This window comes from Neophocaena asiaeorientalis, unplaced genomic scaffold (assembly GCF_003031525.2).
Source record: "Neophocaena asiaeorientalis asiaeorientalis breed wild unplaced genomic scaffold, Neophocaena_asiaeorientalis_V1.1 scaffold581, whole genome shotgun sequence".
Classification (NCBI taxonomy): domain Eukaryota; kingdom Metazoa; phylum Chordata; class Mammalia; order Artiodactyla; family Phocoenidae; genus Neophocaena; species Neophocaena asiaeorientalis.
In genome coordinates, this window is record NW_020172732.1 from 3135642 (window position 1) to 3153527 (window position 17886).

At 46.7% G+C, this 17886-nt stretch overlaps 1 protein-coding gene across 1 annotated transcript in view; it reads left to right on the forward strand.

Annotated features, from left to right (window-relative positions):
• The first annotated feature begins 17103 nt into the window (after positions 1-17103).
• Positions 17104-17886, forward strand: part of FOXD3 (forkhead box D3) — a 971-nt gene continuing 188 nt past the window's right edge. The window contains exon 1 of the mRNA XM_024740387.1: positions 17104-17880. Within this exon, the coding sequence (XP_024596155.1) occupies positions 17104-17880 (777 nt within the window). The remainder of the gene's footprint in view (positions 17881-17886) is intronic.

Here is a 17886-nt window from a genome sequence, read left to right on the forward strand (position 1 = left end):
TTATCCTAAAGATGCCACCAGAAAATTATTAGAGCTAATCAATGAATTTGGTAAAGTTGCAGGATACAAAATTAATGCACAGAAATCTCTTGCATTCCTATACACTAACAAAGATCAGAAAGAGAAATTAAGGAAACAATCCCATTCACCACTGCAACAAAAAGAATAAAATACCTAGGAATAAACCTACCTAAGGAGGTAAAAGACCTGTACTCAGAAATCTATAAGACACTGATGAAAGAAATCAAAGATCACACAAACAGATGGAGAGATATACCACGTTCTTGGATTGGAAGAATTAATGCTGTGAAAATGACTATACTACCCAAAGCAATCTACAGATTCTGTGCAATCCCTATCAAATTACCAATGGCATTTTTTACAGAACTAGAACAAAATATCTTATAATTTGTATGGAAACACAAAGACCCCGAACAGCCAAAGAAATCTTGAGGGAAAAAAATGGAGCTGGAGGAATCAGGCTCCTGGACTTCAGACTATACTGCAAAGCTATAGTAATCAAGACAATATGGTACTGGCACAAAAACAGAAATACAGGTCAATGGAACAGGATAGAAAGTCCAGAAGTAAACCCAGGCACCTATGGTCAACTAGTCTATGACAAAGGAGGCAAGGATATACAATGGAGAAAAGACAGTCTCTTCAATAAGTGGTGCGGGGAAAAGTGGACAGCTACCTGTAAAAGAATGAAATTAAAACACTCCCTAACACCATACACAAAAATAAACTCAAAATGGATTAAAGACCTAAATGTAAGACCAGAAACTCTTAGAGGAAAACACAGGAAGAGCACTCTTTGACATACATCACAGCAAGATATTTTTTTGATCCACCTCCTAGAGTAATGGAAATAAAAACAAAAATAAACAAATGGGACCTAATGAAACTTGAAAGCTTTTGAACAGCAAAGGAAACCATAAGCAAGACAAGACAACCCTCAGAATGGGAAAAAAATATTTGCAAATGAATAATTGGACAAAGGATTAATCTCCAAAATATATAAACAACTCATGCAGCTCAATATTAAAAAAAAAACCCAATCCAAAAATGGGCAGAAGACCTAAATAGACATTTCTCCAAAGAAGACATATAGATGTCCAAGAGGCACATGAAAAGCTGCTCAACATCACTAATTATTAGAGAAATGCAAATCAAAACTACACCAATCAGAATGGGCATCATCAGAAAATCTACAAACAACAAATGCTGGAGAGGGTGTGGAGAAAAGGGAACCCTCTTGCACTGTTGGTGGGAATGTAAGTTGATACAGCCACTATGGAGAACAGTATGGAGGTTCCTTAAAAAACTAAAAATAGAATTACCATATGACCCAGCAATCGCACTACTGGGCATATACCCAGAGAAAACCATAATTCAAGAAGAGTTATGTACCACAATGTTCATTGCAGCACTATATACAATAGCCAGGTCATGGAAGCAACCTAAATGCCCACTGACAGACAAATGGATAAAGAAGATGTGGTACATATATACACAATGGAATATTACTCAGCCATAAAAAGGAACGAAACTGGGTCATTTGTAGAGATGTGGATGGACCTAGAGACTGTCAGAGAGTGAAGTAAGTCAGAAAGAGAAAAACAAATATCATCTATTAACGCATATATGTGGAATCTAGAAAAATGGTATAAATGAACCTGCTTGCAAGGCAGAAATAGAGACACAGATGTAGAGAACAAATGTATGGACACCAAGAAAAGTAAAAAAAACAAAAAAAAACAAAGAATGTGCTTCTTCAATTCAATTACTTCTCTAGAGTCTAGATAGTGTTTTATCAAACTCTTGGTTGCAACTCATTAGTGGGCCACGAAATCAATTTTGTGGGTTATATCAACATCTTTTTTCCCAGAATAGGAAAAAAAATCATCATAGTACAATACACATAGTGTTAATTTCATTCTATGAAACGTGTGTTTCATGTATGTATATGAATCTAGTTACATGTATTTATATACGAGGATATGTATTTCTTACCATGAGTCAAAGATAAAAATACCAAGGAATCTTCATATGTTGGGGAGGAGTAAGGGGAGGGGTCACTTGTAGGTGCAAAAGTGAGAGAAGAAGCTGAATTTTATAAATCAAAGAAAGTTCAATACTAAAACTTCTCCAAAATGGTGATCAGCTTATAGATTTTTGTTTTAATCATTTAAGGGGAGAGGGAGAAGCATTATGATGAGAATGCACTCACTTTTAATTCAGAAAATTGGTGCTTATTTAAAACAAACCTTAACTTCTCTCTCTTAGACCTAAAATGTTCTGTTCAGAAATAAAACTAAAGGCATGCTGAGTTTATCTTCATGTTCAATTCCTAGCTTTAAAGTACTGTAATTACCATGAAAATTTAACAATCCAAGATCCTTTGTCCCCTCCCAGGGAGAGTTGATCCTTCCTTCCTTTATAAAATAACAATTGAATACCTAAGGCAAGGATTAACCTCATTGTAAAACAAAACAAAACAAAACAAACACATGTTCCTACCTTAACAGTTGGTAAATTCAGGTTTCCCAACCTCAGGCTTCTTAATTCTGGACTGAAAAATTATTTGTGGTGCTTTATAAATATTATTTGAAATAGGAGCCCCTATATCAGGAAAGTCATTTCTTAGGATATTAATTCACATCCTTTGAATGTTATTTATTTACATGGCTTTAAAAGCAATTAAGACATTTAGGGAACACATTAAACCACAGATTAATGTACATTTTTCTCTTGGACAATGTATCATTAAAAGGCTTACCCCTACCCTTTTCCACCCAGGGAGATAAATGTTTCAGAATCACAGAGACATATTTCCTTTCTGTCTGGTTTCTTAGAATTCATTTAAACATGCTTATTGAAATTTTCTGTCATGCAATATTTTAGCAAGATTCCCCCAATATATACAGCAATGCAGACTGTAAATATTGCATGACAAAATTGCTACCAAGTTTTCTTCCTTAGGCAAACAATACCACAGTCAAAATCCCCTACATAAACAATTCCAGTCAGTATGTAAATTAGATTAACATAATAAAAGAGTAAGTATAGCTGTTTTTCTCTAAGTCTTTTAAATACATAGGAGTGAATATTCAAAAACTGTAAATGCCCTGGGAGCATCAGGGCTCTTGGTGAGTTATCACTACAGATCTATAGGAGGACAAGAGGACCGCCCATCTCCAAACTAAAGATCACTTTCTCTATACAACACCCAAATTACAGCTCAAAGAAAACTGTTTTCTCTTTAAGGTACTGTGTTCAAAAATTTTTTAATTCCTAAGAAGTCCCAAGGAGTTACAGACTGATAAGACTACCAGAGACAAATTTCAGGGCTTTTTTGAGACCAATTTCCTATTCCTGAAAAAGAAAGAGACATGTCAAAACTAAATATGACTCCCTTTAAACAACTGTAAAATCAAGACACTAAAAGTAAAGTTATCTAGGGACTTCCCTAGTGGTGCGGTGGTTAAGAATCCGCCTGCCAATGCAGGGGACATGGGTTCGATCCCTGGTCGGGGAAGATCCCACATGTCACGGAACAACTAAGCCTGTGTGCCACAACTACTGAAGCCCACGCGTCTGTAGCCCGTGCTTCGCAACAAGAGAAACCCCCGCTAGACGCAACTAGAGAAAGCCTGCGCGCAGCAACAAATACCAAACGCTGCCATTAATTAATTAGTTAATTTTAAAAAGCAATTGCCCTCAATCAAAAAGAAAAAGAAAAAAGAATGTGAATTCTTAAAAATAAAAACGTAAAGTTATCTAAGCTAATACACAAAGATTCATTTCCTTAGGCCTCATAGAATGATCTCTTGGCCATGGTTTGGTATAAAATACTCTGGAAAAAAAGATAAATATCAGAAGTCGTTGCCACCCTTTTAGCAGCTCATTATAGGTAAGGGTGGGTGAGAGGCTCTGGACTGACATTTTCCTCCTGTCTAGCTACCTAAAAGCGGCAAAGTAATCAGGTGTCTGGGGAACCAGCTCATTTCGTAGGCTGGAACTAGTTAGAGAAATTCGAATCTTGATCTTGTTTTAAACTTTGAGGTTTAACCTCCTTTGTTTTAAAGGACAATAAACACTGAAATTTTGATTAAACGTACAATATTGGCTCCCACAAGAATTAGAGGGCTTGACCACAGTTTTCTGTTTATCTTATCCACTGGGTAGATATATGAACTCAACTAGTTTAACACTGAGAGCTAGTGAATGGTCTTTCTTTAGAAGAGTTCCTTTTGCTCCTGCATACTGGTTAAAACACAGACTTTGGAATCATATAGGCTTGAGCTGGACGCCAGCTATATGCCCATGAACAAGTTGCTTAATCTAATGCCTCGATTAGGAAATGGGAATATTAATCAGTACCTGCTAGACAGGGTTGTTATGAGGATTGAGTAAGACAATTCATACATGTAAATGGTAGCTCACAGAAGACTGAGAATCAGGAAGCTACCTATGCAGGAGGAAGAGGAGGAGAAAGGAGGAGGGAAAATAGGAAGAGAAAAGGAAAAAGATAGGAGAGTATGGGGGCTGGTAAAAGGGTAAAGGGAGAGTAAAAGGGAAAGAGAGACAGCCATAATTATACAGTCACTCCCTTGAAGAGTACACACACTGTACTTAGCAAACACATAATCACCAAAACCTTTTCTCCAGCCTTCACCTGAACAATTGGTCCAAAGAACAAAACCAACAAATAAACAAACAACCACACAGCCATGCTGATTGGGTTTCACTGTAAATTCATGACCACAACTAGCAACTGGTTTAAAAATAAAGAAAATTCATTTTTCTGTCCTTGATTAATTCAGTTGCTCAATTATATAATGAAGAATCTAAGTGCTTCCCATTGTTTTCTTCTGCCAAACTCAAGAGTAAAAGATGACAACTGCAAGTATCATGCAGACATATGCCTAGTAGAAGAGGAGGAACATTTCCTTCCTTAGAGATCGTTTTGTCAGCAAGGAAAACCTTTCCTGGAAGCCCCTAGACAATCTTCCGCTTGTTTCTCATTGGACAGAATGGTATCACTTTACCATGTCTTCATGCATCTTTGGCAAGGTGGATGAAACCATCATAGCTGGATTAAGTCAATCAAGTTTCACCCCCCTGGAATGGGGTTCATGTTTACCAATATACATGGCCGGGAGGATGACAGAGATACCTGGAGAATTATATTAGCAGAAGAGTCTACGCCCACACCACCCTGAACGTGCCCAATCTCATCAGAAGAGAAATATATTGTCAGAAACATCACTGGATTGGACTATGCAAACAGTACAAAACGAAAAGAGGTCTTTGGATCCCCCCAAATTCTACAAGCAGCAAGCAGGTTAAGAAAACTAATTCAGCTGCAAACGTGTGCTATCCTTCATGAGAAAGGAAAGATAACTTGGAGGGTAGAAATAAGAACCCAGAAGGTGGAGCCAAGAGCCATAAAGGATTATTTTCAGACATTGAGCCCTAATCTAGGAAACGTCAACCTGTGCATAACTGAATAGCAGAATTGCTCTAGACCAGTGACTCTTGTGTGACTCCCTATTCCCCCCTTTTGAAGAAGAATGTCTGTATAGCAGTTATCCTATGCCTATCCTACACTGAGTGTATGTGGAGGAAGATAATTTGTCTTTTTGGTTCACAAGCATTCTGAGAAAGAGGAACTGTAGTCAAGGAGCTTGTGGAACTACATCTGAGAAGTCATCTACACCTGACTTATATGATGAGATTCTGAATTCTGTGGTGATGCTCTAATGGAATGAGACTTTTAGGAACTTTGGGAAGAAGAAAGTACATTTTGCATATGGGAGCAACATGAATCAGGGAGCAGAGAGTGAATTGTGGTAGCAGACCTCCAAGATGGTCCCCAACGATCCTCACATTCTGGTATTCACATCCTTATAATAGTGCACTCCTACGCTGAATCAGCGTTGTTCTGTGTGACCAGTAGACTCAGCAGAAGTGATAGCATGTGATGAGGCTAGATCATAAAACACCTTGTGGCTTCTGCCTTTCTTTTTCTCTTATATCACTTGCTCTGGGGACCCACGTGCCATGACATAAGCAGTCCTATGAAGAGGTTTCCATGGCAAGGAACTGAGGCCTCATGCAAACAGCCATGTGAGTAAGCCCCAGTCAAGTCTTCGTATGAATGCAGCCCAGTCAACAGCTTATCTGCAGCCTCACGGCAGATACAGAACACGAATCACCAAGCTATGCCCCTTCTGAATTCCTGATCCACAGAAACTATGAGAAAATAAGTATTTACTATTTTAAACTTCTAAATTTGGGGAGAATGTAGTGATAGATAATAATTCATGGTGTTGTTACGAAAAGTTCTATAATATTTTTTTTCCTAAAGACTGCCTGTTCTGAGACATTCTCAAAACCAGTTACCAAGAAAGTATTAGGGTCTCTTTTAAAAGAAAATAGCACAAAATGGTTGATACATATCTTCATCCCAGAAAAGAGCAAAATATCAAACTCTGCAGTGACGACTAGACAATAAAGACCTCTGTTCTTTGTGCATCGTCTTCCATAATTCAAATGATTAATAATAATATTATAGAGGCATTTAATCAATATGCCCCCATTGAAAGGTTTAATTCAGTTGTGGGTGACAGTAAGAAAGCCATTGGGGATGAGGAAGGGAAAGAAGGGGCAGATGAAAAGAAAGATGATATTAGAGGGCAGTGCAGTGTAGTGGTTAAGAGCCAAACTGCCTTCAAATCCTGGCTGAGTGACCTTCCTCGTTTGTAAAATGGGAATAATTACTGTTCGTCCTCACAAGATTGTTATAAGGATTAAATAAATACATGTAAAGTACATAAGAGAGCACCTAGCACATAGCAAGTACTTAATAAAATCACTTACATCATCCTGGAGGTGTGGAGGGGATGGGAATGTATAGATTTATTTTGGGTCACAAAGAAAATTCAGTCACAGTCTTACTTGGCAGGTTATGCTGCTTTAGTTTCCCTTCAGAAAACCTCAGGAGAGTGCAAAGAGAAGCCCTGATCCAACTGGGAGGCAATGAAAACTATAGTTAGTGGCACCTATATTTGTTTTAAGCACTTCTCTATCTATCAGTAGAAAACCTCCTAGACAGCTTGAGTATACTCTAAGTGTTGAAAGTTACGTCTACCATGTATGGGGTGACCAAATACTTTATTATCCAAACTGGGACACTTCTGAGAATAAAATAGGCCCTAGATATAATTATACGTGAAAAGTAGGCTTAAACTGGAACCGTTCCAGGCAAGGAGCAACGAACATTTTGGTCATTGTGACTGTGGCACAAGTTCATAGAAAGAGGCGATATGCATGTTTTAATGAAATCAAACAATAACATTTTGCAACTGTGCACAGAATGAAGAAATGGTATCTACTTTCAATAACTGCCTTGCCGGAATTTGAATAATACCTATCAGAGAAGGCCAAACACTTATAATAATATCCATATAACAACTACACATAATAAAAATACATCTCAGAAACACTTGACCTTGTTGACAACGTTTATCTTTTCAAAAGTCCCTCTTCCTTGCTTCCCATGATCATACTTGCTCCCAATTTAAGCTCTATTTATTTTCTCACTTCCTTTTATGGGCTCTTCTTCCTTCTCCCCTCTCTGATATTCCCTTGGCCTTTTTCTCATTGCACACACTCCCATTTGCTGAGCTTACACACTCTCATTGCCTGAACTATCACACGAAAGCTGATGACTCCCAAGTCTTTATTTGTAGTCCCAACTTCTCTCTTAAGCTCTAGACCTGAGCTATCTAATATGATAGCCATTAACCACTTGTGGCCATGGAGCAGTTGAAACGTGGCTAGTTCAAACTGAGATGGCTGTAAGGATAAAATATACATCATACTTGAAAGACGTAGAAAAAAATGAATAGAAAATATCTCAATAACTTTTATATACATTGTGTATGCTTAAATGACAATATTTTCAGGTATATTGGGTTAAATAAAATGTATCATTAAAAAAATCAACTTACCTGTTTCTGTTTACTTTTCTAAATTTAGCTGTTAGACATACCTAACTAACATATATAAAAGTACATACATAACTCACATTTGTAGCTCACATTATATTTCCATTAGACAGCACTGCTCTAGATTCCTATCTCCTACTAATCATGTCAACTCTGAAATTCCACCAGCACCTCAAATTCAGCATGTGCAAAACTGAACTCATCAACTTCTGTGTTCAGTCCATTCTCCCCATCAATGATAGAGTGATATTGCTAAAACACATATCCAGTCACATCACTTCCTTGCTCAAAATTCTACAATAGTCACTTTCAAGATCAAAAAATAATAATAATCTAAGCCGCTCAATCTCTACCTTCAAGGGCTTACAGTGTCTCCTCTCTTACTCTTCACAACTAAACTGAAAGCTCCAAGAAGGCTGGGACTATGTCTCTCAATCAGAAAACAGGAAAAGGCAGACTTCTCTCGAGGCGCAGTGGTTAAGAATCCGCCTGCCAATGCAGGGAACACAGGTTCAGTCCCTACCGGGAAGATCCCACATCCTGTGGAGCAACTAAGCCCATGCATCACAACTACTAAGCCTATGCTCTAGAGCCTGTGAGCCACAACTACTGAGTCCGTGTGCCACAACTACTGAAACCCATGTGCCTAGAGCCCGTGCTCCTCAATGAGAAGCCTGCACACCGCAAAGAAGACCCAACGAGGCCAAAAATAATTAAGAAAAAAAAAAGAAAACAGGAAAATGCATCGCAAAGACACAATTCATTAAAAAAAATGTTTTTTGGAGTGATTCTTAAACCTATGTGTCAAACCCAGTTCTAAGTGTTTTGGGTATACTTAATCCTTACAACAATCCCATAAAGAAAGTACTATTATCTCCATTTTACAGATGAGGAAATAAGGAACAAAGAAGTCTAAGGGATGTGCTCAAGGTCACACAACTGGTATATAATGGAGTTCATAGTATGTCCTGGGAATGGAATACAGTCCCATGGGGCTACAGCATGGGGTGCAAATGAAACTAGAAGCTAAGTTGGAGCCAGATCATGGCACGCCTGAAATGCTTTCCAAAAGAGTTTGAATTTTCTTTTATAAACAATGAGGTTTTTGATCTGGGAAGTGATTGGCATGCTCTGACTGATATTTAAGGAGATAACTTGGGTAATCATGTGGATGGCTGAGGAGCAAGCAACTAGAGAGTTCCTCCATCTCCATACCAACATTTCCTCCAGACGCCCAAATTTCCTGTGTGAGAGTTACTGTGAACTCCTTCTCCCTTGTTAATCAGACACTTAGTACTATCAAGTTTACTTTCTAAATCTTTCTCCAATTCATCCCCTCTTCTCTAGTCCCACTGCCTTTAAGTCATGTCTTTATCACCTCTTACTGAGATAACTGAAATAGCCTCTTTACTACCTCCAGTCTTACTCTCTCTAGTTTATCCTTCACATGGCCCCAAAAGATTGTTGCAAAATTTCACTCTGATCATGCCAATCATAACGTTAAAACCCTTCAGTGGCTCCTTATCAACTTCAGGCTCTTTAGCACAATATTCAGGAATCTTCATGATTTCACTCTTGTCTGCCTCTACAGCGTCAACTCCAGCTACCCGCCCTCTCCAATTATTAAACGATTAGCTCCTCCTCTTGTACTGCATACCTCTGTGTCTCGGCTCGCTGGGTTCTCTGCCAAGAACTCGGTTCCTCCCTTCATCCACCTAACAGCAGTTAACTCATCATTCAAGACAGCTCAGGCTTTATTTCCTTTGGGAAACCTTCACACACCCCTCTTTTCCAGGCAGAGTTAGGTGTGTCTACTCTGAACTCCTGTAACATTCTATGATAAATATTTATACAATTAATTATACCACATTTTAACTACAAACTTTCTTTAATAAGTCACTCATCAGAGTGAGGCTGTGTCTTACTGATTTCAGTTACTGAACCAATATTTATTGAATGCTGCCAGCACGCCTCCCACCCAGACGGAGAGTGCTTGGCTAGAGCATCCTCTCCCACTAAATTCAGCTGTATGACTTCCATCCTTCTCCCGTATATTGTACGGAGATCTACAAAAAGAGGCAGCCAGAAATATCTACTTTGGACCCAAGGTTAAGAAAGTCCTTTCTTTAAAAGTGTTAGAAGGAGAAGAATTTAAATTTTAAAAGTGCATTTAATATCCCAGGTTTTCTCACATCTGTATGTATACATTTAGTATGTGATCTCTACTTTTTTTTTCTTGTAAATTCACTTTGCCCTTCTGAGAGAAAAAGTATGTATTATGATGGTGTTTCTATGTTATCCAAATGGGTCCCTTCCCTGGGATGTGACTGGGCCAGTGGCATAGTCTTCTTGAGATTTTGCCGAGGGAAGACTAGGCTGAAACTGAGGAGCCAGTTTAAATTTAAGTATCCTGTTGACCTTGTTCAGGAGGAGAGAGGAGAGAGGATTCCTGCATGAATACAAAAATCATAACCTTTCTGAAGGGCAGAGTTGTAAGACGTCTTCCAGGTCACCTGGGTGCTCTGGCTCATGCATAAGTAGGAAATGGACCCAATACTCCCCGCAGAGAATCCTTCCCTTGGTACCCAATCCTCCTCCACACTCCCCTCCCCCACCCAAGACTGACCCTCTTCGCAGTGTGTGTGCAGGCGCGGTGGCGACTGCTTCTAGAACCAGCCCTCACAACCTCCCTCTCCTAGCCAAGCTCCCGAGATGTCAAAGATTCTTAAGCAGGGGTTTTCCAACCTGCCACTGAGGCTAGGCAGGCGGGCCCAAGCTGCGATGTAGAGAATTCGATGTCCTAGCGACCTCCTCGGAGGAGTGGATCGAGTTAAATATAACCGCGCGAATGGAATGGCTCTAAAAATAAGGCAACAGCTGGCCAGTCCACAACCCAGTCCCGGGAAGGGCGGGGGCCTGAGTGGTCTTGCACAGGAAGGCCGCTCCGGGGCCGGGGCGAGGAGGCAGCAGCGTCCGCGGGCCCGGGCCGGAAGGCCAGCGGGGTGGGCGCGAGCTGCCCAGCGTCTGAGAACCTCCACCCGGCGCGGGCCCCGGGGACTAGACTCAGGGTCGCTCGGTGGCCTGAGGGGGAACTTTTGAAAGACTTAGAACCCCGGCGAACTTGCCTGGACGTCACGAGGTGTAAAGGCTGGGCGCTGAACTCCGGCTCGCCCCGCCGCCAGGGGGAGCTGAGCGCGAGAGGAGGAAGCCGAACCCTCGAGGAGGCCGGAGCGTCGCCGGAGATCCAAGTGTGGGGGACGTGCGGCGGCGGCCGCGCACGCACACGCGAGGCTTCCGCGGCGAGTGGCGCTCGGGCCTTCGCGCCCCCCACGTTCCCAGAAGGACCTTCCCGCGCGAGCCCCTCGGCCCTGCGCTCCCTCCCGCGTCAGCGCCCCAACCATCAAGGCAACAATTGAAACGTTTTCAAAACGGGCTATTTATTTGCTCCCAATAAATCGATCCGCAGTGATTGAGAAATCGATGTGGCCTGGGTGGGCAAGTCGCTCTCGGGGAGGGAAAGGCACTTCCGCCGGGCGCCCGCGGGGAGGCCGAGGGCGGGTGCGGGCTCGGGAGAGGTCCCGCCCGGGCCACACCTGAGGACCCGCCACCTGGGCGCGGGGGCCTTGCCAAGACGCGTTCCCTCGGGCGGCGAGGGGCGCGCGCCCGCTGCCCGCTCTCCTCGGCCCCTCTCGCCTTTCTCCCCAGCGCGCCTGGGAGGCTGGGGTCGCCAGCGGCCGCCGCGCCGCTCCGAGGCTTTTGTTGCTCCTCGTTGGGCTGAATGGGGGTTTGTAAAGCGGGACAGATAAAAATGAGCGGCATCATATTGTTTGACAGAATGATCCCATATGATGAAGTGTCGGCTCCGAAGGGGGTGAAAATGGTGAATTCCTAAAAACCCAGCCCTCGGCTCCTCCGCGAGCTGCCGGTAGCCTGGAGGGACCCAGCGGACAGCCGGGCCTGGCCGCATCGCACCAAACCGGGTCGAGAAGACTCGAGCTTTCAATGCCAAGTCATTTTTAAACCCCAATCCTGCCCAGGACCTTTCTCCTCGCGGATGAAAAGAACAATTTTCGAGAGAAAGGCTCGTTTTGATTAAATCTGACATGCTGCTGATAACTCCATGCTAATGTGAAATAATTAACATAATAGCCATAATTAAAAGCACGCTAACAATGCCATAAATTTATCACACAATTTTACTAGCTTTCTGCCCCTAACTGCTCTCTCATCGTTAATTAAACGTGTTGCCTTTTACAGAATGGATGTTTATACATTTCCAATATAAATAAATTCGAAGCCATCCTCTCTCTCTCCCTCTCTCTTCCTTTCCCTTTGGTCTCTCGCCATTACAAGGCACTTCTTGGCATGGGCCTTGAGTGGCGGACACCTTGTAAATAAATGAAGTTTTGAGATGCATGTACATTAAATTAATCTTTTTTCCCGCAACCCAGAGATCTGGAAAGGTATACAAGGGTGGAAATAGAAATAACTTGGATGCGTTGGGGACCCGGATATCATCTCAGCCCTTCCCACCTCCCTTGGTGGCGGCCATCCAGGCCGAGGCTGATAATAGTTTAACACATCTGTGAAGATTGTCAAGAAAGAGCCGACTTTGGTTTTTGCGGGGTGAAGAGGGGTATATTCCAGATGGGCTCCACCCACGTTTTGTTTCCCCTGCTGCAGAGGGAGGGTGGCTGCTCTCTGTGGGAGTCGCGCCCCTCACTGCGCTGAACGTGGTCCTTTCTCCCCGTATTGCAAGAAAAGCGCACACGCGCCCGGGCGTAAAGATTTATCTCACCTCGGGCCAACGATTTATTCAAACCATTGGCATAGTCTCTGACTTAAAGGAGTCGGAAGAGGGCACCTGGGTTCGCTTGGGCCTGGCGAGGGGTAGGTGGGCCATTGCAGCCTTCCGCAGACTCTGACCGTGCCCGTTGTCCTGTGTTGACCACTTAAGAACCCAAATTGAGTTGGAATTAATTTCCCCTTCTCCGTCATAAACTGTTCCATCCACTATGTCTCCCCCACCCCCATCTCACCCCCCAGGACACACATTCTAAATCTCCCCTCCCCCAGACGTCTCAATTTCCTTCCAATCGATCCGGACTCCACTTTTCCTGTTTCCTGTTGCTAGAACCTCGGTCCGCTCCACCACCACTACCAACCCCCGCCCCCAACGGCCCCGGTCTTGGCGGCTTCCGCAGCTGGGTACCACGGACTCTGCCCGCCCCAGGAGAAACGGAGGGAGCCTCATTACATTCTCTTTGGCTGAAACGTTTCAAACATTTGAACAGGTGAGACAGCTGGCTGCCATCTTCTTTAAATCCCTCCGGGGAAGTTTGCTTGTTGTGACCCAAGTAGTCACTCTCACTCATAGTAATTGTTTGTGCTTGTGTGTTTTCATTCTACCTCCCCAGTAACCCTCTGAGACTCAGAAAATGTTTATCCACATTTCTCTTTCCTTCCCCCCCCAACTAATATTTCCGTTCCCTCTATCACATCTTTCTTCCCCCCACAAATGTGTCCCTGTCTTTTTGTATCCGTCTCACTTCTCCCATCTCTGTCTGTTCTAAAGTTTGGCGGTAACTGACGACCTGTGGGCTTTTAGCTGCAAGCTGAGATTACGCGGCAAACAGGATTTACTCAGCCCGGAATCTAGTCGGCCTAGGACAGGACCCTGCACCTCGTCGGGCTCGGGCCCTTCCGCCCTGGCGGCGTCCCGCGGCGATGGCAGCGGGAACCTTCCTGCCTCCCACCTGGGCTGCCGCTTAGCCTCCTTCCAACAACGGGAGGTTGCGCGGCGCTACTGTCCGCCGGAAGGAGGAAAGGGCGGCCGGCTCCCTAGCCTACAGAGGTCGCGGGAAAATCCGCCGCCTCCGCTGGAAATCGATATTCAGCCGTTGGGCCCGCACGGGTGCAGGACGTGGGGGCCGCAGCCAGTAGGTCCCGCACGTCTCATCATTTAGCTAATCGAGTCGAAAAGTTTCTGTAAGGGCCAGACCCGGCATCAGATGGTAACACTGATTGAACAAGAGATTAGCACAATAGATCGCTAACCGAGGGGAAGCGTTGCTTTTCACGCTACGCCCCGTAATTAATGGTATGAATCAATTAATTTGACTTTTATTGTGTCGAAGGATAAAAGCGCAACAAATGGAACTGGAGGCTGGGAGCTGTTCACCTCCCACCCCTTCCCCCAAGGAGGTTCCAGAGACACCGGGATATGGACGGATTGGGCCAGGTCTTGGCCGAGGGAGGCTGAGAGGCAGAAACAGCGGCGCCGAGAGAGTCCTGAGAGCCAGCCCTGGCGGGCAAAGAAATCGAAATTAGGCTCATTTGGAGGATACTTCAAGAACACTGCGGAGGGCAGCCCCTGAAGCCGTCACCCTCCCGCACGCACGCACACACACACACACACACACACACACACGCGCGCGCGCACGCGTCCACGCGGGCCCAGCCTCCTAGGCTGCGGTAGGGCTCCTGCTGCGGCCCGCGCCTGCCTCTGGGGCTCTACAACCGAAGATGAGCAAAAGGAATTTGTGAATTTGCGAATTTCGCTTTCTTTTTTCGTGTACTTCCGACCTTCCTTTTGTAATTATTGGTTTACTGGGATAGTTGCAGCCGGGACCTCCGCTGCCGGGGGGATCGGTGGGCAGCCAGCTCGCCGCTCCGGTCGGTTTCGCTGGAAGCTGTCTAGGTGGTATTGTAAACGGTTCGGAGCCTGCGGGCCACAAAGCGGTGCAGCTGCGGAAATGAACCCAGATGCATTTTAGGGTCAGGTGCAATCGGGGTTTCATTTAGATACAGAAAAACTTTGGAGTTTCGTGGGCGTCTCAAGTTGGAGTAACTGCCCCAGCTTCAACCAGAAACATCCTGCGAAGTGGGGATCCAACGCGCTAGTGTTTTAACCGGGAAATTATCTAATGAAAATTAAAGTCAATCTGTGTGTTGCACTGCCTAAAATGAAGAAAGTTTACGTGTGTGTCTAGGCTAAGGAAAGAGGGGGGTCGTAGGTGAGAGACAGGGAATCAGAAGTACTACTGTCCGCCAGGAAATGTATCAGTTTCTTAGTGTCTTCTGTAAATATTTCACTATTTTCTCTCGGACCATCTGCCCTTGTGCTCCTTCTGGTGAGGCCTGCATTCCCCTCGCAGGCCTCAGCGGCCAGACTGGGCTTGGGTTCCAAGAGCCCGCCACACCCGGTAAGGCACTCGCGGCTCGCAAGGAGGCTGCCTAAAAATGCGGGAGGGTAAGAGGCGGCCCATCGCGGATTCACCCGGTCAGGAGCACTATTCTGAAGTGCGAGGTCCACGCATCCCAGCAATGCAACGCACCCGGGTAGGTTTGCGCCCCCGCCACATCCCAGTTAAATGCCCACAGTCTTTCCTACCATAACTGACTTTCCTTGCCAAAGAAACTCGGTGCTCACTGGCCGCATCCTCCTCCACCTCCTCTGTTGCCGGTTTCTGAGGAAGTTAAATCTTGGAGGGTTTGTCTATGCCCTGAGGAAAAAGAATCCACGTTAGTTAGCAGCAGTGAGAGCCTAGCCCGCTGGCAAGCTCGGGGCCGGCCCCGCTCCCAGGAGGCTGGGCCTGGGCGCCTGCGAAGTCACACCACCCGCTCCCCGCGTTGTCTGCCCTCGCAGCCTGGGCGCGACGTCTAACCTAGAGGCCCGAAGCCTCTTCCCGGCCCCACTCGACTTACCCAGGCCGCTGACAATCCCGGCTCCTTCCCCAGCGCCTCATTTCCGACTTTTTCACATGCTAAGTCGTTTAACAACTCCGAGCAGCTAGTTAGGGCTTCTTTATTTATAGGTTCCCTGTTATTTTACGTCTTTTTTATTTCTCTCGGCAACTATTCTAATAGATTAATCAATAGCCATTTTCTGACCTTCGGGAACCCCAACTGATGCTGCTGTGGCCGAGCGGGAAAAAGAAAAAATATATATATATATACATATAAACACGCCCACATCGAGCCTGGAAAGCGAAGGCAGGACCGGGTGGTTTGACTTTAGCGGGAGGAGGAGCGCCTCCCCTCAGTAGGTGTCTCCGCCGACTAAGCACTGAGGCAGGAGGGGCTCTTAAGTCCAATTAGCAAGACAGAGCCGGGGCGCAGCCCTTACTCTTTAGAGCTAAAAAGAATCAAACAAAAAACAAAACAGAGACTACTAAGTTTTTCTTTACAAAAATAATAATAACAACGGGATGGGAATCTTGTCCTATGTTCTACGCCCAGTCCTTGCCTAGGGAGCGTTGGCAAATGGGGGAGAAGGGAGAGGGGGCGGGTAGGGCAGGGCAGCGGAGCCTCGGGTTCGGCGGACGCTCACAGGCCCACACCCTCACTCGTTCACACGCACCCATCCGCACTCACACCCACAGGCTCCCTCGACCCCCTTGCCGGGCTCCAGCCCAAGGTGGGGTCTCGGGGCGGACCAGGGCGCCCTCGGGACCCGCGGGATGCTGGCGCACGGTGCGGCGCAGAGTTGCGCGTCCCTCGTCCCTTTGTTGACAATTCTCTCAACCAACTTGAGTTTGGCCGGCTCGGCGGCGGCCCTGACGTCACGCACGGTCACGTGGCCCCGCCTCCCGCTGGATCTTTAAGTAGAAAGTAATCTATCAGGCCAGTCCTTAAAACGCGACTTTCGACTACGGGGGCTTCAGCGTCCCTGACACCCCCTCCCCCCGTTGCCCCTGCCCGCGCCCTCCCGAGCTGCTCGGCGCCCGGCGTCCCGCGCCCGGGCCAGGGGCAGAGGAAGGCGGGCGAAGTGAGGGGGCGCGGCGTGGAGAAGCCGCCGGAGCTGGCAGCGGCAGCGAGCGCCTAGTACCGAGCGCCAGGGACAGCTGGAGTTTGCGGAGCGCTGCCACTGGGGGCGGACGGCAGAGCCCGCTCCGCGCGATGCCGGGCCGCCGAGTGTGAGCCAAGCCCGGAGGGCCCCGAACCACCTACGCCCCCCTCCCCTCTCCCAATCCCCCATCTTTCGGGGTCGCCCAAAACCCCTTTTCTGAGGTTGGCGACAGCCCCTGAAGACGCCCATCGCGCACCGCTCCTTCCCCGCCGCCGCCACCAACCCCGAGGAGGAATGACCCTCTCCGGCGGCGGCAGCGCCAGCGACATGTCCGGCCAGACGGTGCTGACGGCCGAGGACGTGGACATCGATGTGGTGGGCGAGGGCGATGACGGGCTGGAGGAGAAGGACAGCGACGCGGGCTGCGATAGCCCCGCGGGGCCGCCCGAGCTGCGCCTGGACGAGGCGGACGAGGTGACGCTGGCGGCCCCCCACCATGGGCAGCCTCAGCCGCCGCACCAGCAGCCCCTGGCACTGCCCAAGGAGGCCACTGGAGCCGGGGCCGGGCCAGGGGGCGAGGCGGGCGCGTCCGAGGCCGACGGCTGTAAGGGCGGCGTTGGCGGCGAGGAGAGCGGCGGGAGCGGTGGCGGGCCTGGCTCGGGCAGCGGTGCGGCGGGAGGCCTGGCACCGAACAAGCCCAAGAACAGCCTGGTGAAGCCGCCCTACTCGTACATCGCGCTCATCACTATGGCTATCCTGCAGAGCCCGCAGAAGAAGCTGACCCTGAGTGGCATCTGCGAGTTCATCAGCAACCGCTTCCCCTACTACCGGGAGAAGTTCCCCGCCTGGCAGAACAGCATCCGCCACAATCTCTCGCTCAACGACTGCTTCGTCAAGATCCCCCGTGAACCGGGCAACCCGGGGAAGGGCAACTACTGGACCCTGGACCCGCAGTCCGAGGACATGTTCGACAACGGCAGCTTCCTGCGGCGCCGGAAACGCTTCAAGCGCCACCAGCAGGAGCACCTGCGTGAGCAGACGGCGCTCATGATGCAGAGCTTCGGCGCCTACAGCCTG